The sequence below is a fragment of the Phoenix dactylifera genome, chromosome 9 (genome assembly GCF_009389715.1).
Source record: "Phoenix dactylifera cultivar Barhee BC4 chromosome 9, palm_55x_up_171113_PBpolish2nd_filt_p, whole genome shotgun sequence".
Classification (NCBI taxonomy): Eukaryota; Viridiplantae; Streptophyta; class Magnoliopsida; order Arecales; family Arecaceae; genus Phoenix; species Phoenix dactylifera.
Genome location: NC_052400.1, coordinates 6,909,088 through 6,931,479, shown reverse-complemented (window position 1 = coordinate 6,931,479; position 22,392 = coordinate 6,909,088). Strand labels below are relative to the sequence as shown.

At 34.1% G+C, this 22,392-nt stretch overlaps 1 protein-coding gene and 1 long non-coding RNA gene across 2 annotated transcripts; one reads left to right on the top strand and one right to left on the bottom strand.

The window, feature by feature from the left end:
- The first annotated feature begins 202 nt into the window (after nt 1-202).
- LOC120112042 lies at nt 203-4,660 on the top strand. The gene is made up of 2 exons (XR_005513552.1): nt 203-340; nt 4,557-4,660. It is a non-coding gene; the product is annotated as an uncharacterized LOC120112042 (long non-coding RNA).
- An 11,043-nt stretch (nt 4,661-15,703) lies between these two features.
- Nucleotides 15,704-22,099, bottom strand: LOC103717020 (cilia- and flagella-associated protein 20). The gene is made up of 6 exons (XM_008805247.3): nt 21,939-22,099; nt 21,419-21,499; nt 21,283-21,314; nt 20,554-20,795; nt 16,095-16,331; nt 15,704-15,992 (listed from the first exon to the last, which is right to left on the bottom strand). The coding sequence occupies exons 2-6, from the start codon at nt 21,469-21,471 to the stop codon at nt 15,984-15,986; spliced, it is 573 nt and encodes a 190-aa protein (XP_008803469.1). The 5' UTR covers nt 21,472-21,499; nt 21,939-22,099; the 3' UTR covers nt 15,704-15,983.
- Between the last annotated feature and the right edge of the window lie 293 nt (nt 22,100-22,392).

Below are 22,392 nucleotides of genomic sequence, written 5' to 3'. Positions count from 1 at the left end.
TCTCCTCCTCGACCTTCTCCACGTTAGCCTCTTCAAGCACCTCATCCCCCCCTATCCCGTTTACAACAAGAGCATGAGCCTCGCCTTTGCCATCGACCATTGGTCCTTCCCTAGTGGACACTCCTCCCATGTCTTCTTCATCGCCTCCTTCCTCCGCCCTCGCCTCCTCCTTCTCTCTGCCTTCCCTTGTGCGACCGTCTAGGGTTAGGATTTTTCCATGGTGTTTTCCCTCTTCAAGGCTCCCATGGCGAGGCCCCCTCCCCCACCTCTTCCTCTTCTCCTTCCTCGCCTCCAAACGATCAGGGACCTCCCCAGGAAGCTATCCTCAAGGCCATCTCCAGTGAGCCCCCCAACCCCTTCTCCCCTAACTCTAATGGAAGAATACGGTACATTTTATACAATTTGTTGTCTATATCATGGTAGATTTAGAGATGAATTTTGTCATGTGTTGTTTATACGATTTGTTGAAGTTAATAGTGGTTATTGGAGTTGTTTATATGAAGGTAGATTTAGAGATGAATTTTGTCATAGTATGATTACCATCTGCACTGATATTATTTATAGTACAGCTACTTTTGGATTTTTTCTCAATTGATAACTTTTTCTTGATTAGTTTTGATGCAGTGAAAAGTGAGATGCAATGCCTTCGATGGGTTGAAGGTTTAAGATTGGTTCCAGAATTCCTTCAATGGAGATTGCGTTTAGCCATGTCGGAGGATCCAGAGGAGGATGACCTCTGACCTTTAAAGCTTGCTAAAAAAAATTAAAATATTTTTTTTAAAAAAAATATTTATAACGACGCTTTAAAGGGTTGCTATAAAAAAATAGCGGTTAAAAGCCGACAGTTTGAAGTGTCGCTAACTGCCCAACGCTCATAAGCGTCAGCTTTTAGCGACGTTTTTAGTAACGTCGCTAAAAGCTTAGGCAGTTAACGACGCTTTCTAAAAGCATCGGCTAATTTTTTTAGACTCTCACAAAGCCGACGCTTTTACGGTGCTTTAGAAAGCGTCGGCAGCAAAATTACCGATACTTATAAGCGTCTTTATAGACTTTAAAAAGTGCCAGAAAAGACAAGTTTTGTTGTAATGATAAGAGCACTCATTATAAGGATGGGAGGAGATATACTCCGAAAAAATATGCTTTGACACGATCACTCAATCAATTTTGTTTCTACCACATTGAACCTTCTTCATGGGATCTCCAATCACAAAAGTTGGGTATCTACTATCAGTGACTTAGGCCCTGTTTGGGGGAGCTGTTGGCAGTAGAGCTGTTGGAGATAGAATTGTTGGAAGTAGAGCTGTCTGAAGTAGAGCTGTTATAAAAAGCTGTTTGCTGTTTGGTAACTACATTTCTAAAGTGCTGTGGCACTTTAACATGTGTTTGGTAAACAAACTGAAAAAGTACTTTTGTGTGACAAAATGACCATAAAGAACATTACTAGTATTATAAAACAGAGCATAATAAAATATAATATGTATTAATACATAAAAATATGATATAGTATAATATTAATATAATATAATATAATATTATTATAATATAATACTATAACACTGTGTACTATAGAATAATAATTTAATATAATATTAAATTATTTAACATAACATATCAATATATTATGGTATAATGTAATATAATATTATATTTATAGTATAATCAATAATAAATGTATAAAATATTATAATTATTAGTGTAAATTTATTTTTCATCCTTCTGATGACTATTTGTAGTTAGCCCGCGGCAGTCTCGATGGAAGAGAGCCAAGGCGGACGCACGTTGCCGTGGGCGGACGCCGCCGCCCAAAAGGGCACCCCACGATTTCCAATATCATCAAAAATATTAGCATAAATTAATTTTTCATAATATAACATAATATTAAATTATTTAACATAATATATTAATATATTATGATATAATGTAATATAATATTATATTTATAGTATAATACATAATAAAGGTATAAAATATTATAATTATTAGCATAAATTAATTTCTCATAATATAATATAATATTAAATTATTTAACATAACATATTAATGTATTATGATACAATATTATATTATATTTATAGTATAATACAATAATAAAAATATAAAAAATTTTAATTATTAGCATAAATTAATTTTTACTCTTCTCATGACCATTTATCTTCCTAACAAATTTTCTAGCTAGATGATAAAATTAGTTAAACAATTATTAATATTTTTATTTATTTATTTATTTATTTTATCTTCTCTATTTTTTTTCATTTCCTTTTCTTCTTTTCTTTTTCTTTTCTTTTATTTTTCTTTTCTTCTTTTTCTTTTCTTTTCTTTTCCTTCTCTTCTTTCTTCTTCCTCCTTCCCGAAGCTTCTCCCCTCCCTTCTTCCTCCCTTGCCTCACTTCTCCCGCGTGGTCATGGAAGGGGCGATCAAGCTCCCGGCAGCGCGACGACGGGAGGATGGGCGATGAAGCCGAAGAGAGAAGCTTTGAGGAACAGGGAGAGCGGTCGGGGGAGAGGGAGAGGTGGTCGGGCGAGGGAGAAGAGGCGGAGGGCGTCAGGGGCGGCGAAGGGGGAGAGGGAGCAGCAGAGGAGGATGGAGAAGAGGAAGACGACGTCGGAGGCGGCGGCGGGGGAGAGAGAGCGGCAGAGGAGGAGGGCGTTGGCGATAGCAGTAGGGGAGGGAGAACGGCAGAGGAGGAGGGAGAAAAGGCGGAGGGCGTCGAGGGCGGCGGCGAGGGAGAGGGGGCGGCGGCGAGGGAGACGGAACGGCGGCAGAGGAGGGAGAAGAGGGGGAGGGCGTCGTGGGCGGCGGCGGGGGAGATGGAGAGGAGGGGGATGGGTGGAAGAGGAAGAGGAAGAGGAGGGTGATAGACAAAGCTGAAAACAGCTTTTGGAGCTTCCTCCCAAAAGCTGTTTTCAGCTTCCCGCAAAAGCTGAAACAGCTTTTCAGAAATTTTACCAAACACCCTTTTTTGTCTAAAAGTACTTTTGGAGGGCCAGAAAGTGCTTTTTGGCCCTCCAAAAGCTCTCCCAAATAGGGCCTAAATAGTAGGCTTAAGCTCTATCTCTCTCGATGATTCTAGGACTCCACTCCTATACAAACTCTTGGTTAAATGATCTGCTAAGTTTTTCTCTGACTTAACCAATTTCAAGAAAATAACATTAATCTTTTTGAGTTGTCTCATAAATTTATGACAAATTCGGATATGTCGGTTTATCTTTTTATTGGTACTCTTTTGATTTGTCGATTCTATTACGACCTTATTATCACAATAGATTGATATGGCTGGAACTAGCTTAGGTACTAAAAGTAACTCTAAGATAAGATTTTTAATCCACTCTGCTTCAGTACACGTGATATTCAGAGCATTCAACTCGATCTCCATAGTACTTCAAGATATAATAGTTTGTTTAGATGAGCCTCAAACAACTACAACACCGCCAAGAAGAAAGAGATGTCTGGTGTTTAATTTAAGATCAAGAGAATAAGCAAAGACACTAAGGATTCTATGGCAGCAATTTCTTCAAGAGTTTTAAAGTGAACAAATGATCCAGAATCTTAAGGGCTAGAAGAGGGTTGAGAGGTTGATCGAGATGATGGTATTGGATCAAAAAATTCTATGGAAGAGATTAACCCTAATGTGGTGAGCCAATATTTTACTTACTTTTGCCACCTTTTAAAAGAAGATCCACAAAACTTTTTGAGTTTGATTGAACTATGATTATCAAAAGAAGCCATTTATGAAGTTTGTTTGCTTAGTTTATTCTAAAGACATAAGTTTCATGGAGATTTGCCCTATATGTTTGAATAGTTAATTAATGGCTTTCAATAATATACTTCTAGATTTTAAAATAAATAATATATATATATAATAAAATTAAATTACTATACTAAGAAATATTACAAATAAAGTAACTTTATAAATTGCTGCATACTTTTCAAAGCAACAGCAATAGATAGTTTAAAACAACTAATAATATGTATAGATATTAACGACGCCAGAGTTTTCTGCATAGATTTTAAAGATTACAGAAAATAGTTTGCATAGAATTTAGAGTTGTAGAAAATCTGCACGGATTTTAAAGCTGAAGTACTTTTCTACACAGATTTTTAATCTGCAGAAAATTTTTGCACTATTTTCAAAGATGAAGAAAAATTTTGCAAAGATTTCAAATATGCTGAAAATTTTCTATACAATTTTTAAAGTTGCAGAAATTTGTTTGCATAATTTTCAGAATAATATAACTTTCTTAAAAGACTATTTTTTGTGAAGAAAATAACTTTCTGAATGAAGTTAAGGCTTTAAAATTTATATACAATTAAACTAAATCTAATTCTATACTGTCAAATTAAATTTCAGTAAATAAATATATATATATATAGCAATTTCTAGTACAATCAAGTTCACGTTGTTAGATTGTTGGAAATATTTTGTCTATCTTTATTTTATAAATGTATTATAAAAGAATAATCCAGTAAAAAAAAATTAGAAGATTGAAAAGAGCTTGTTTGATTCGATATATGTGAGATACACTGCCCTAAGAATGTGATTCGTCTCCTATATGCAGGTTTGCGGTGATCTTGTCCCCAAGATACAATAACTCGGCTCAACCCGATTCTTCTGTACATGCAAGCTTGATCCAATCGATTTCTTCAGTTGCCCAGATGAAAAGAAAAATTTGAAAAAGGTTCAGAAGAAGAGAAAAAGAAAAAGAAGAGAAGAATTCTCTGTTTTGTTTCAAGAAGTAAAAAAGTAGTAATGTGGAGTTATCTTGGATTTAGAGCCTATTTATAGTCTCTGTTTGGTGACCGATCCGATGCGGCATTTCTGAAGATGCGATGTTTTAGAACATTCCTATGAAAGATAAAACTGGTGTATTTATTTTTAAAATTAATAGAGTTTAAAGTTTTTAAATCATCTAAAATTTAGGGATAAAGCTGGTATATATATATATATATATATATATATATATATATATATATATATATATATATATATATATATATATATATATATATATATATATATATATATATTTTCTGGTTTAAAACTCCAACACGCGAATTCTGGGTGTTTTGATGGGAACTTTTGGAGGATTGTTGCGACACTGACCAGGCTCCAGTTGCTGGAATTCAAGGACCCGGTGGAGTGGTGGTAGATAGGTGCCAGGGAGGGGAAGGAGCAGATTCCATGGCTGGTAGAACTTGACAACTACTCTTGCTACAATTTCTGAAGCTAGTTCTAGTCAATGGAGGTTGAAAGAACAAAGGATTGTCCAACTAGATTTCAGAAGAAACTGTACATGGAATCTAAGAGCAATATCTTTGTAACTAGTGTACTCAGCACCATCATCCAATAAAAAAGCCAGGAAATTCCTTCTTTTCCTCTTCCACGTAATCTTATGGAAGTAGGTATTTCTATCACTTTTTTTGAGAGTAAAGTCAAAATGTTTTTCTTTTTATGAAAGAACTTTCATCTGAAACAACTTAGAGATGGCACCCTAAGGTGAATGCAGGGAGTTGCAAGTGATATCGCTTCCACTGGTGTTCCCAAGGACTGGGTTGCTTTCCAGTACTACATCAAATATAGCGTCAACAAAAGGGCATCGCACCAAGTCGCGGCCAAGCCGAAGTACTTGTGGTTGATACTTACTGGAAACTTGGTTGGGCAAACCAAGCGTGGGCGCTTTTACCTCCAAAATAATTATCGTAACATCTTCGTTTTCTAATAAAATTATTCCATCACTAATACTCCTATTCACAGCATCTCTCTCTCTCTCTCTCATATTCATGCGTATGTGCATGTGTTTGTGTGTAGAATTTGGACATTAAGAAGTTTGCGGAGTGCTACCATACTATTCCAGCTGATCAGCTTGCCCATGGAGGAAGATATGCTAACCGCTTGTGCACAAACTACCAACTTATTAATTTGTCACAAATTTATTTATGCAATCCTTTAACAAATTCTAAAATTTTAAGTTTTTTTATAAAATTAACCATTGTATAGTAGAATATTATGTATTAGATAATAATATGAGTTGATACACGAAGATTAATATATAAGGGAGGGTATTAAGTTGTGAATTCCATGATAGAGCACATCCGCTAAACCCATTCATACATTTTAGCCTTGACAATGGGCAGTGAGAACTGGACCAAATTGGAAAGAAATCAGGGCCGATCATTTTGGCACATTTGTTAGGGCCCATGGTTTCAGGTTTAGGCACCGAGGCTTTGTTCAAACCCATGCATAGCGAACTTTCCTAAGGGCACAGCGCGATTATATTGGCGGACCTTCCAAGGAAATTTAAAGGAACCATGTCCCAGTAAAAATAAGGGTTTCTAGTTATTGTGGAATCGGCAAACCCATTTGCACAAATAGATCAACTAGTGTTTGCAAATGCTATGCACACGTACAAGAGAAAAAAAAGGGAAAAAAAAAGAAGAAAAAAAAGGAGACGAAGCATGTTTAAGAGAGGTAGATTCTTTGAAAGAGAAATCACAGTATTTAAAAGGGGTTTGCTAGCTAATGGATTCTTTGATGGGAACAGATAACAATAATAACAATGTATATATAGACTACGCATGCCCACTAGACTTGAAAAAAAGAGGCATCAAAACAAGGTGACATGAAAATAAATAACAATCACTATAAACAATAGTAAATTCTAAACATGTTAACTTCAGCTCTCTTCAGTATTTTTAGCTGTTTTATCTTTCTCTGCACAATAAATTGCTCAATATTTTATCACCTAATCCTAAATTTGACTAGCCCATACCATTTTTTGCATAATTATCATTATTCAAGGAACCAAGAATTGGGTTGAAGAATTTCACCAATCCAATGACTTCTCAAAATCTATGGGCCAAAGCCAAACCTACTAACATATTTATTTAGGAGAGCTAGAAAGAGAGAGTGAGAATAAGAGTGATTGAGAGAGAGATGGGTTGTATTTTAATAGTCTATATTACTATAAAATTTATGCAAAGATTATCCATCCCACTATATAATGCCAACTCCTCTAATTTGACCTTAACCATGTACATTTTCCAGTCTTGAAATTTTTCATGTTAAAGCATGCATCTATTTACGAAGAAGCTGGAAGTTGTTGGCTTAATAAGTCTAGAAATCTTTGGCAACTGTACCAAATGACCTAAGTTCCAATCCTACTTTCACCACGACTTTGGGAACTAGAAAAATTCCTGGAAGGGCCACCTTGTTGTTAGCTCATTGCCTATTGTTTTTTTTTTTAATTTATTTTTTTAAAAAAAGAACACAGGGAGGAAGGTTGAAATCCTTGATTTAGTATTTATTACTTACTAGAGTTTTGCATGTGCTTCACACGTGCTACTTAACAGGGCTTGGACTCTAGTACACATTGGACTCCCTATTATTTTTCCTCTCATTCCTCTGAGTGCATCACGGAGGCCCAAAAGTCTAGCATGGGTGTTGAACTATGAGGCTTTGCAATTATATAAATAGAGATTTATTTAGGCAGATTTTATTATTAAAAAATTAAAGTTATGCATGCATTGTATGTATTGTACTCTACTAATTAGAATTAAAAGAGCCACGCATGCTAATACAATTTAAAATGAAGACAATTGCTATTATATAGCATGATGCGAACAAATAAAATAGGCAATGACTAAAACAATTTATTCCTGAACTATATAAAAGTGACTTTATTTTTTTTTAATTCCAAAAATAATCTTGGATTATTCAAGACTTAAGTCAACAAGAAGAATTCCAAAATTATTGGATTTTGAAATGGAGGACTCTACGTTTTCTATAACTCCATGCAATCCCACATCTTCCATATTCCAAATTCATCATATTTTGTCGGCTGTAATAAAATTTAAAGTTTACTTAGAACGAAAATATGGTTAAACAATTTCTTGAAGAAGAGGGTTGTAGTAGTCAAAATTTTAACATAAACAACACAAAAAATAAGTTTTCGACAATGATGGTGCAGAGTAAAGACAATATATCAAATAAATGTTAAATAATTTTATGGAAAAGTTTGTTAGTGCATAATTCATGCTTAAACATTTTAAAACTTAACTAATACTGAAATGTTTAGAAGCTATGTACATTTGCATGTGTATTATAATGTTAGGTCATCCTAAAGATCATTCGCATGTAATTTTTGAATATTGATTGAAATATAATCAAATAGTATCGGATATGCATCACACATTAGCTTTAAAGCCAGAAAAGAGTCCATGAGCTAATTAGGGAAATTATTCAAGTGGTTAGAGCCAAAAAGACTAGATATTATATTTAATGATAGTTATAATCTTCAATATGGTAAAGTTACTCCATTGTGATTTGGTAGGGCCGCAACAACCTTGTTACATCCTAGTATGGAAGTAGGCTCATATAGCTATAGACTTTGTATCACACTACTGAAGACTCTTAAGGGAAATGATGCTCTTTGGGAGATTGTAGACTGATAGATAGACTCAGCGCACTCCTTACGGATCATGATCAGTCTATCTCTCAAAATGTTAGCAAAGCTATACATTAATGAATTGTAAGGCTCTATGGCACTCTAGTGTTATTATTTTGATAAGGATACAAGATTTGTCTCGCAATTCTGGAGAAATTTGCATCGTGCCTGAGAATCAAATTAAAAATCAGTACAATCTTCCACCCTCTAATAAATAGATAGTCATAGGAAACATTCCAGATCCTAAAAGATATGCTGAGGTCCTATGTACTAAATTTGAAGGATTCATAAGACAAGTACCTGCACTTAGTAGAGTTTGCATTTACCAACAGCTATGAGGCTAGCATTCCAATAGATTTTTTTGAAAATCTATATTAGAGGAGATGTAGGTCTCCTATATGTTGGTATCAGTGAAAAAAATTATTAAACCCAAGATCATTCAACTAATGGTGAAGAATATCCAACTCACTAAGAGGTGGCTCAAGGACAACATAAGAGTTATATTTGTAATAGAAGAGTAAATCTAGAAATCCAAGTAAGAGATCCTTTTATTTCTTAAAGTATCACTTACCAAGATTGTGTTGAGATTTAGATTACAGAGCAAAATTGAATTCTAGGTATATTAGACCTTTTGAAATCTTGGATAGAGTTGGAGAGATATCCTATCATTTGGCTCTACCACAGGCTCTTGCAGGGGTTCACAATATATTCCATATCTATATGTCGAGAAAAAACATGTCTGGATCTTGGCCATTTAGTGGAGTTCAAACCACTATAGCTCAAAGAAGATCTTTTTAAGAAGGAACAATTAGTAAAAATTATGGATGGGAAGAAGCAAGTTTTTTGATGGTGCACTATTCGATATATTAAGATCTAATGGAGCAATCACTTAGAGTGGAAGGCTACTTGCGAGCTTGAGGAGGAGATCAATAAGAAGTGTTCTTATTTCTTCAAGAACTAAATATATTGAAGTTTCAAGAATTTTAAGAAGGTAGAATATGATGCCCGATTCCTAATCCACATCTCCTCCTTCCCTCCCTCCGCTTTCCTTCTCTACTTTTTTTTCTTCTTCCCTACCACTCAGGAAGGCTAGCCAACACCATATTTCCTCCTTCCTCTTTCTCTCAAACTTTCTATCTATCCCCTGCCAATCAACTAGTCAAATCATCGATGCCCATGCCACCCCTTTACTTCTTTTTCTTCTCTTTTCCTCTTCCTTTTCTTGTCCTTCCTTCCATTAATCTTATTCCTTTCTCTTTCATCTTCCTTCTCTTCCTTTTTCCTTCCATGTCGCTAGAGATTGGCACATGCGCCTCTCCAATTCTCTATCCTTCTTTGTGCATTCACCAACTGAGGGGAGGAGCCAAGATTGGTACATGCGCCTCCTCCCCCCTCCCCTCCCACCTTTTTCTTATCTTTCCTTTTACATTTCTATGATTTCCATCTCTTTCTTTTTTCTTTTCTTTTTTTTGTATCTTTCTTCACATGGCATGATGGCTCTATAGGTCCCTCTTTGTACCACAAGCCTCCTCCTCTCCAATTTTCTTCTTTCTTTTTCTATCTCCTCATTCCACTCTTGTTCCACTTTACACAACTCCAACACCTAAACGCCTTTGTTTCTCTTCTAGAATGTGAGTTTTTCCATACATTCCCATTGTGATGCCATTAAGCATTTCTATAATGCTACTCGGCATCTTCCTGGCACTACCACCAACCACCATTGATCTGCCATCTTCTCTATTCCTAAAGCAAAAGAAGGGTTGGATTGAACCATGAGTTTCATGCTTTAGGTTTCTATAAGGGAGCTTAATTGTTTAATGTAATTATTTTAGGTTGCAGACTGGCGAAAATCTTTGGATTTTATTGCTCTTGATCAATAAGTACTTCTACAACCCTAGAATTTACTATGCATTTCTTGTATTATTATTAGAGAAAATAGTTTGAAAGTTGTATCTTTTCAGTAAAACCACGACATTACACACTTAGTTTTAAATATGCAATTTGTAAATATAAATTATATTATCCTTGAAAATTCAAAATTAAAAAGTTGTTACAAAATTCTATGATTAACATCCCATATTATATCTTGAATCACCCTGCAAGAAACAAAAAATTAAGAACATGGATTAAGCATAAAATATTTTTCTTAAGCATGATGCTAAGTTTTTATGTATCAAAAAGATCATATTGATTTGATTCTTTCCAACGTGTTTCCTCTGTCTTCTCTCTAGATCTCTCCCCCCTCCCTCCCTTCCTGCCCTCTTAATTATTTTAGAGATATATTTCCAAGCTCATGCATCTTTGAATGCTCCATAGTTGTTATATAACAGAAAACTAGTTTGGAATGGAGGTAAACATATTATTGGATCCACTCTAGTCTAATTATGGTTTAGGCTTAGCCAGTAAAGTTGATCACTGACAAACGTGTGCTTAGAAACGTATTTATTTGGCCTCTATTGTCAGATTAAAAATAATTTTAGGCCTATACCATAAGACCAAATATGATTCTGAGTCTTGTGATGAGACTAATCATGTTATAGTCACAAAAACTAAAAAAGGGTGCGACTATCAATATTTTTGAAACTCTCTTAAAAAGGAATTTTCTTAATAATTGTATTAAGTATAGGTTTTTTATACTAATATTTTGAAAGGTGAATCATTAAATTGTTGAACTTCAGCATGCTAATTGTAAAACTCTTTTCTAAAATCTACAAAATTACTTTCTTTTATTATTTATAATGATATATGTACTTACCTAGCCGATTTTTTATATATATGCTTTATCCAACCAGAGGCGAAGAGTTAACTTAATAGATTGTTAACTCACTATTCATTTTCTTGCCCTTTTCTAAATGTTAAGAAGTGTGGATTGGGTTTGGATGATATGCTGGAGAGCTTAGGGTCAAGCCATAGTTACTTTATTTGAAATTTTAACAATGAAACGATCAAAATTTATGTATTGTCTAATAGTGTTCTGAAAATAGCAGTAACGAAAATTCTTGAATGTTTGACCAAAATGATTTCTAAATTATTAAGATTTGATTGTTTAAATTGTTATGATGGAGTGTAGAGATACTCTAAATTGTCATTGCCTGTTCATTGTTGGATGGAGGATCTACTTTTGGAATTAAAAATTTTGGCGGGCCTTGAATGTCTTTTGGGGCCAAACCCTACCAGATGTGCAGCCATATATCAGCCCGATTCATGTTGATGGATTGGGGCATGACAATTGGACGTGTTAGTTCCTCTGCAAGCTTCGCTTCTACGGATGCCAACAACAATATTTGCATGGTGATCATGGCCTCAAGACTGATGTTTCCATAATTGGAAACTATGCAAGAAAACTTAAAATTTGGGGTCTAATCTTGGAATCTGCTTCTCATACACTTTAGCAATAGTTTTCATCTAGAAAATTCATCAACGAGATAAAATGGCTAATTTTATAATTTCTTGATCAAATGTTTGACTATTTTCTTTTTCTAGTCTAGGATAATAAGGATTTTGCTCTTAATGAATGTCCTAGGGCATTTTTAATGGAGTCAGATGATGCTATGAATATACCTAATAGAAACGTGGCTCGTGAAGAAGATGAATGAGCATCAGGAAATTACTTTTGAATCAATATTTCATAGCCGTCCCAATTTTGGGCCAAGGATTGCCCACAAATCCTATGCTGGCTTTCACACAAAAAGTAGCATTATTGCTATCTTGGGTTCTAAATCGAGAAAACAAAGTCCATCAAGAAAGATGTTTCCAAATGAATTTAAACTTCAAATCTTTTCAAATGAAGAACTCAAAGCATGCAAAATATCACACAATTAGTCAGTACCTTCTCTTGCTCTTACCGGCCTACAAGTCTTCCGATTCTATACTCTCGCACAATACCGTTGTGGAACCTTATTCATGATTTCACGGTCAACCATAGTTTTTTTTTTTTTTTTTTTATCCCGAAAATATTCACGAAGGAGGGCTTCTTGTATTCTTGTTGCCATGGAAGATCTTGAGCATTGGGAAAAATATTCACTTCTACAAAAAAATCTAGAACCTTTATAAGGTAATGTTCTTTTGTCATGATGATGCCTCTTGTTTCATAGATTGCGATCACTAATATGAAGTTCTGCAGTGATTTTTTTCTTATATGATGCTTTCAATGATCATGCCACTTCCTTCAGAATAATGCGACCGTTAATATGAGGTGGAGGCGATGCTGAATTTTCATTCCATGTGCCTGGTGTAGTACCACACTAATCTTATTGCATCAGAATTTTTTTAATTTTTTATAAAAGGAGTGTCAAAACACTAATGAAAATGTCCTTGAAATAGATTATAAAGCTTAAAAAGAATGTGATCTAATTTGCATTTTCAATGGCCATGATTCATATGAAAAATTGATAGACGTAGTAAGCATCATAGCTACACCTACAATAAAAACTAATAACCTGTAATTTCCAGCATAAGCTAGTTCCTTTCCCACTCTGCCAATGCCTAGGCACCTCAAGAAAAATATCTCCAGGGGCCAAGCCCAAACAAGTCTTTTTTTCTTTTTTTTTCTTTTTTTTTTCTTTTTTTTCTTTTTTGTTGCTAGATCTGCATTTGATTCACGGCTAGAATCAAAATAAATTAGAATAGAAATCAGAATGGCCACATTTCCTAATGCATTTGGTCCGTAACTAAAATCAAAACCAGATTTAGAATGAAATTTGAAATCTAAAGTAGAATTTAGATTAGATTTTAGCAGGTTGAGGCATTCCCGTTCCACCCTGAAATTAGAATAGAGATGAAACTTCCCCCAACCAAAAAACCCTAGTTTTATGTCACGGCGAGAATGATATTTTTCGCCTCTCTTTGCCATTTTAAGGGTAACGTTGGGACAAGCTGGCCAGCACAAGGCCTGAACTGGGTCCACCAAGCCGACATGGCTTCCTTTCAACATTTTCTTAAATTCCCCAGATTCGGATACTGGACCTATAATTGCTTTTTATGACTGATTTAAGCCATAATAATACATTCTGTAGTACCAGAAGTTCTCTGATTGACAATCAAGACCTGTTTTTGATGCCCACACAACATGATATTCAATTGTTAGAAAAAATCGGCTCCTTTTATAGGCTACAATCGTTTTTCTTTCTGTATATAATAAAATATATTATTAATTTTAGGGTGCGTACCTGCAAGTGCTACAAGTGTAAATAAATTTTTAAAAATTTGTCGAAAAAAATCAGCAAAATTAAGCTAAATTTGATGTAGGATTCATACAATGAGCAGTCTGTTCGGATAAAACCCAGATCAACCTAATACCACTCAAACCCAACTTCTGCAGTAGGAAAAAATAATAATATATATTTTTTTTCCTACGGACCAAGTCCACAGATTCGATTTGTGCTAGGTGCTAAAACTAGGATGGGCCTTTAGACACAGACCAAGAGGCCTGATTGGTTTAAAAAATCCAACCAAATTCTACCGAATTTTTCAAACAAACATTAAATTTGATAATTCAATATACAATAACAGATTTATCACGACTTGATAGGAATTCTGTTGCTTGCAAGATTTTTTAAGTAATATTAGAACAGCAACAGGAAAATCTAATCTCTGTCGTCTCTTCGTACAGGGACCATCTCCCTTTAGCCGACGGCCAATATCTAGTTACATTTAATTGAGATGACAAAGCAGAATATTTAATAATTTATGGTAAAGGTCAAAATAGATCTCATCCTTTCAGATCCACATCTATCTGGATCTTATCCTTTAATAATTACAAAGCATTTGTAATTGATCCACCAAAAGAAAACGCTATGAATATGAATCACAAATATACAATTACTATTCACATATCAAAATTTATCAATTCATATCTTCATGCAAAACTATTCATATCTTTAATTTGGGAGGCTTCTTGAAATCCTAATGGCAGGAGAACTATTAGAATCTAATAAGAATTACACATTGTTTTGTGCTTTGGACAATCATTTGTTTACTTCAGAAAGCTAATGAAGGAAAGCTGGAAGGGCAGTATTCTTTAGTTTACATAGCATAAAGCGGAATAGTATTCTTCCCACAAAGTTCACATCATCTAATTTATGTCCATATCAGAACTTTATTTGATTCATATCTACATCCATACCCATACTCACATTTGCCCCCAAAAAAGCAGGTACATACATGAAAAATACTAATATCTAATATCCAATATCAGCCCTATTTATAGAGCAAGTAGACCCTATCTCAAGCAAATTCTGGATATTAACTGCCTTGAAACTTACGGCTGAGAGTGGACCGGACATTATCCATCCGAATCCATATTCCACCATCCTAGCCACATCCGAATATCCATTTTTTGTATGTAAACCTATTTAATCTTATCTAGCACTGGTGCAACTTTAAGAAAACAAATCACCATAGCAACATGTTATTGCTTAATGTACCTCCTATTCAATGACATTTTTAATTTTATGATCGCAAAATTTAATTATCTGACAGTATTTTCAAATCCAATATATATTTGTATCTGTTTAACACATACGGATATGCATTTTGCATCCGATTAATATCCATATCTACATCCATATTCATCAAATATAAATAGATATAGACATGGATATACTGACATCCAATCCTTATTTGATCTGTGTTCAGCCCTATTGAAACTTAATCCATCCTTGTTGACCACCTCTTGATATATCTAATTGATCAATATCTTATTATAAGCATCCCATATGCTGAGAAACATAGTGCACTTAGGTTCCCTAAACTTTATGGTAATTGATTTACTCGCATCTATTCAGCCATCAAAGATAGGAAAGAAGCTCTAGTTCCGTGTTCTGCTCTTATTTCCCTTTTCATCAAACAAATAAGCATGGACATGCAAAAACCCAACAATCGACCAGCAGCCTATTGTTGCTCAGCCTGCTAGACCTGTACTACCAATGAACTAGACAGAATAACTACCTAGCACTGCTTAGATGAACAATATCCATTATTTGAATAATAAGCATTTTAAACCTCTAGTAAGGACACCTAGGAAAATTGAGGCGAATATGCTGAATACATCAAGATATTAGGTACATTAGTACAGGACTAACTTTTCCAATTTTTTTCCAAGCAATAACCAAACAGAACCAGCCACGTAGCACTTGCTTAAGTAAGAACAAGCAATGACTATACAACCATGAATCTAACAATGCAAATTCTCCTCATATATGTAACATGAGCATAAATAACCAAGATCATAGCATGAAGTGAAAATATGTAAAGGCTCGACAAATCAAGAAAAGGCCATATTTATATTAGAAATATGATATGTGGATATTGCCATAATTACTGGTTTTGTTCACATGCAGCTGAAGAAATCCAATTTAGTTAGTCAAACAGTTCTAACCAACCAATTTGATAACAGAAACCAGTTCAGAGATGGCAGTGGTACGCTTATATCAGTCACATGGCCAGCCCAAGAAGCTTGTATTCCTACTCATAGCATGTTTCTGACAGATCCATTCTAGAGAAATGCTAGACTCCCAGACTTTCCTGGCTGTTCTTCTGGTGCTACACCTTCTGAATTTGAATCAAAATGCATGAGTAGGGGATGCAGAACAAGCAAGATGAAAGAAATTACAGCAATGATGTTTTCAATAGGAAAAAGGTGGAAATACTTACTTGCATTGGGAGGTAAAGTTTGAACTCTGGTGGGAGCTCTTCCTCCGAGTAAAGACGATCAGAGAAGTAAATTCTTCTTAGGCGGCAGTTTGCATGGACCTGCACACGGAGTGTCTCAACATAGTTGGTACCATATGCTCTTCTTGTAAAATCAGCAAGGTTCAATTGAATATTGTTCCATCCATCATCTAGCTTCAGGGGCATGGTGCAGATGAATGGCTTGACCCGTGTAACAGACTGTAAGATAAAGATGTTGAGAGTCAGAAAGGTCTAGCTTGCTTTTGATTGTCTGCAATAAATACAACACAATCATCTGTTAAAAATTGGGTCCAAATCTTTGTTCATTCAACAGTAATAATTGTCCACTTTCATGGGATGAGGAAAAATGGCAAACAGAACAGAGCACTTAAAAACTTCGCCAGAAAATATTGAATCTTGAGTATACTGGAAGGAGGAGGCTATGGAGGGGGGGAATGCAGGATTCGTTGCTTGTGCCCCCAACCAACACAGTGACAAAAGAAATGCATCAACAATTCTGAATCCACTGACCCTAACAGTGGTCATAGAATAAGGAAGGTGAAGACCAGATATTCCAGCATTTGATTGCAGCAGAACATAGTGGTAGTTTATCATGGTTTATGTAAATTATATAAGGTGGTGGTTTTTGAGAAGCGGCAAATGGTTGACAGACAAATTTTCTGATAATAAGTAGAAAGAAAAAAATAAGAATAAACTAAATATCAAATCAATACCATAACTGCCAAACCTTCTCCCAGCTATTTAAGGTCAGATTTATAAGCCTCACTTGCCAATTATTCCTATTAAAAGTCCTCTTGCTATGAAAATACAAAACTTGCAATAATATATATCTCTACTCACGAAAAAGATTAATTATTTAAATGGAAGCGATATAGGCCCGATTTCTCTTATCTCTAATAATCAACTCAAATTTTAGAGGTAACTACTAAGGCCCTGTTTGGCAGAGTTTTTTGTGGGCCACAAAGCACTTTCTAACCCTCTAAAAGTACTTTTGGATATAATAAACGTGTTTGGTAAAAAAATCGAAAAGTTGTTTTAGCTTTGCTAGAAAGCTAAAACAACCTTTCAGAAGAAGCTCCAAAATAGAGCTTCTTCGGAAAAGCATTTTTAGCATGCATCCGGAAGCTATTTTGATTTATAAATTTTTTTCTTTTTGAACCAAAATACCCATAATAAAATATTATAATTACAGAAAATGTCCCTTTATATTACAGAAATCTACAGAAGTCCCAACAAAGAAAACAAAAAATCCAAAAATTAGTTCCTAAAAATATTATATTAATAAAATATTAATATATAATGATAATAATTATAATATGTTATACCTTTATTATTGTATTATACTATAAATATAATATTATATTACATTATATCATAATATATTGATATATTATGTTATATAATATCAAATTATGCTATATTATTATGCTATAGTATACAATATTATATTACTATATTATAATAATATTATATTACATTGCAGTAATCTTATACTATATTATATATTTATATATTAATACATATTATATTTTATTATGCTCTATTGTATAATACTATACAATATCTTTTATGGTCATTTTGTCATACCAAAAGTACTTTCTCAGTTTGTTTACAAAACAAATATTAAAGTTCCACGGCACTTTAAAAATATAGTTACCAAACAGCAAATAGCTTTTTATAAAAGATCTACTTCAAAAAGCTCTACTTCCGAAAGCTCTACTGCCAATAGCTCTGCCAAACGGGGCCTAAATATCATTACATACTTTCAAGAAACATCAAAAAATTTACATCAAGACACCAAGGTGTTTGGAAATCAATATCTTGAATTAAAACTATTCCATGAGCTTACAAGGTTGATCAATCACCTTATCGTCAATATGCAAGGCTATTGATGTCATATACACCATGTAGTAATTACATGAATATAAGCACAATTAGGAAAATTTTTGGTATAATTGAAAAATTAAGACTTGGACCAAATCTCAACATTTTAAACTTAACAATTTTAACGGTTTGTAAAAGAAATAGGGTTTCTAATTCCTAGCCAGCCTACCAACAGTGGTGCATGGGCAAAAGTGACGATAACATATCCAAGCATCTTATTCAGCAAGAGAGAAATTGGAGATATAAGGGCATATAGGGAAAATAACTAAATTTGTTTTAAAAAAAAATAGAAAAGAAAACCTTAAAAGATTGTTTGTTAAAAACATATATGTTTCTCATCCAATCTCCACAATTAGCTTAAGGATATAAGAAATATGACATTTCAAAAATCACCTTAATGATTCTTACCTTGAATCAAAGATAATGTCTAGCCACCTAAATTGATTCAAAATTAAAGTTCCGAACAAGACAGTAAGTATGAACATTTTTTCTGCCTATTGTCAAACCTTTGCATTGGTGGACTTAAACCACACTCTTTTGACAATCTCATAAGTGAATACAAAAATGAGTAGCCAAAGAGAATATAAGACAACTTGAATTTCAAAGTCAATATAAAGCATATCATTGATCACTATCTGAAGTTCAATTATAGAATGAACCACCCTCATAAAGGAACCACACTTTTGTTTAAGAACTTCCAAAAATGTCTCAACCAACTTTGTCATGAGTCTACTTAAAAATCAAGCCTGAACATAACTCTTAACTTGCTCCCCTTGCTTATCTTTAGTAAAAGAAGTCATGTCAAAACAATCATCTCAACAAAACATCTTTTAGTGCCACATATGTATCAACTCAAACATTGTTTAGATGAAGGTTACAATTTTAATCCATAAAACATGTCTGTTTTCTCTGCTAACTACCAAATTTACTAATAAAAAAGAGAACTATTTAATATGTAGATTTTTGAACTTTTAAATTTCAATATTTGTTAACATAGATATGGCTCCACAATACCCTCCATGGAACCAAATAACAAACATGATTCCAAATTTGTACATAGTTAATGGACAAAAACATCACATTTTCAACATTTGGACAAAAAGAAAATCTTAAGCAACACATTAGTGACCTAATGTATAAAACATGAAACATGACCATCAAGCATTAACTTTTGGATAACATAAAGCATTAGTAATCATAACTGTAGTGTATCAATTCACTCTTTGGTTTCTATTCCATGCCTCCAAGATAGATGCAATCAAACCTTGCCTCCTATTGCCACCATGTCTATAGCCTTTTTTCCAGTTAGATGAGTATTAAGATCGTTCCCTGATCATAGATTGAGTGAGCAATATGTAAAAGATCACTTTCCTGCCAACTAGTCCTTCAAAATTCAAGGCAAGCCCTTCACCAGCTAGAAGTTCCCTTTGCCAGGAAATTCAGGATGAATATGCAAAGGCCTCATATCAACTTCAAGGACCACTATTAGACGTAGTCAATCTTTGATGTTTATTTTCGCTCCAAAATGAATAAAATCTTGAATTTTGATGGATTGTACTTTGGTATTTGTAAATGTAATGAACTGCCATCGCAGCAAACTCAGAATGTTGACAAGTTCATGCAATTGATCATACCAGAATTCTCATGCACATGTTACCATATGTAAGTACCAACCTTTTACGTATTGCACCATGCTGGTTGAAAATTGACATGGTACATGGGCTTGATACAGTATTGCATCAACAAATGGTATAGGTGTTATTCCAACTTAGCACCTTTACCATGTGTTGGTATGGGGGCATACCATGCCATGTTGTACCATACCAGTAAAGTACCAGCACCAAACCCAGTACCTAGATGTAAAACCTTACTAAGAACAAAGCAGAAAAATAAACAAACACTCATACAAGTATTTTTATATACTACAATAACATTTGTGACAAAACAAAAACATTTAAGTCTATTCACGCATGCAATTTTACATTCATGCATGATAGAGCATCTTAGATAGTGAGTCCTGACTACTCTTTCAGAGATTAATGATAACATAACATATTTTTATTGATAGTCAAACAAGACTACCTAGAAACTAGCCAAGGTGAAAAATTAAATAACGTACATGTAAATACCTCTACCTCAACCTTTAATAATAACAATAAAACAATAAGCCCAGATAAACTAAAGCATCTTCTTAAATGATGTCCTCATTGCAATTTCAGAGATCAACGATAACAGAACAAACTTCTACTGCAAATCATATGCAACTACCAGGTAACTAGTCAAGTTGAACAATTAAACAACATACAGGTAAATACCTCCACTTCTAATAGTAATCATCCTAACCAGCTATGCCTTCAGAAACTTTCATATGCTACACTTTTGATTTCAAACAGTTGCAATAATTTTACAAATACACCAACAAGAAGTATCTCCAAATGCCTAATATACAATTTATCAACAAATCTATCCTCTCTACCATATCTTCTCTAATAAAAATAACTGACCAAGCACCGAACAATTGGAAAGACTTACAGACTTGAAAATTTGAAGCTCTGAAACGACGGCGAACATTCTTATCATCCAACACTTGGATCTCAAATGTGAAGTATTTCTTAAGGTTCTTTACAATCATGACCAAAAATGGAAGTTTTATCCCAAGTGTTGCACCAGGATCAGCAGGACAGGTAATGTATGTCGATTGCACATTTGATCCAACTATTTCAAGTACATTGGACTGGATGTCTTCATCCTGTGGCCTTTTGATCTGCCCATTGGCAACTGCAGAAATTCCAAGAAAGAGATTCAGCCTTAGATTTCATACGTTTCTAAGAAAACTAGAAATAGAACCCAACCAAAAATCTAATTCATCATCAGCATGTTAGGTATATTTCTAGTCACCAGGAAAAAATGATAGATACTAATGAATCCTAAAAAGGTATGTAGAAGATTCTATACAAACAAAAGATCCTCAACAGTCAATATTTTTGAAAGACTTATCTAGATGCAACACATCAAGGACTTTCAACTTAACAATCCTCTGGGATTATAGCTAATATATTGCCATAACTGTTGCGAGCAATTACATTGGTAATGCAAACTTAAATCTTTATTCCTTCATATAAAACAGTCAACACAAATAAGTTTGCACAACAATCAAAAATTTCAACCAAGCTCATGACTTTTTCAGTTAAACCTGATAAAAAGTAATATAAGATAGAGAAAAATCACCCCAATATTAATAGAAAAAACATGAAAAGCTACTCACCTTCTTTGTCCCATATCTGCAAAGGCTTGCTCCTGGTAAGTGTACCAAAAAGGTGAAATAAAATGTCAGATAACCAGCAACTTCAAACAGATAAACTTATCGAATATGGATGAAACTAATCAAGAAGACCACATACCCAAGACTGTAGAGAATAGATAAGAACCCAGATTGAAATGTGTTCTTGAACATAATTGTTTCCAGATGCGAGCAAGCACAGCTAAAGAACAAACAAAACCAAATCAGTACAATTTCTTCACCAGAGATAGAAGAATCTCAATTATCCGAAGCTCGAATTGATCATTTTCATCGTAAAATTCAGAAGAAAAAAAAATCAAACTACTAATGGTCTACGATAGATTACTAGCAAAATTAGCGAACCGCCCTCCCCAAAAAAATAAATTACGAAAAAAGAAAAACAAAAAGCAAAAAAAAATCTGCACCGTGACTCAATCGATCATTTCAAATATAATTCATCGAGATGAACGTCAAAATAAAGAGAGATTTAATCTCAAGCTCAAAACTTACGAAGATTTATTTTAATATTGCTATACACCCCCGAAAGATTTCTAAGCAATCACTCGAGTAATACCCAAAGTTTTGGGATCAAAGAAAGGGAAAAGAGGAATAATGATACCAAGCAAAATGCAAAACCTAACCTTAGATGAATCGAGGAACAGCGAGACCTCGAAGAGCGGATATCAGGAAGCAGAACCCTAGCAGCCTAGAGTTCGCTCGGTCTTCCTCCGGAACCGTCTGGATAGGAGAACACCAGAGGATAACTGTGAACCGGGTCGGAGGGGGTTCGGTTCAGCTCTATTTGTGAACTAGTACGTAGCTGCTATAACAGCGGCGATTTATGATCCGACCGACGGTATAATTTAAATAAACTTATTCAACATAAATGAATTTTGGTCAACGGTCAATTTTTCGAAATCCATAGATTGAGACCAAATTTAAAATTTTAATTTATTTAACTTATTTTAATTAATTTAATAATTAACTTTAATTATTACAGAATATTTAATCTATTTAAAATCAGTTTAATCGGTTTGAAACATGTTTAATCTATTTTAATTTGTTTAACTTGACTTGCTTAACTTGTTTAATTTA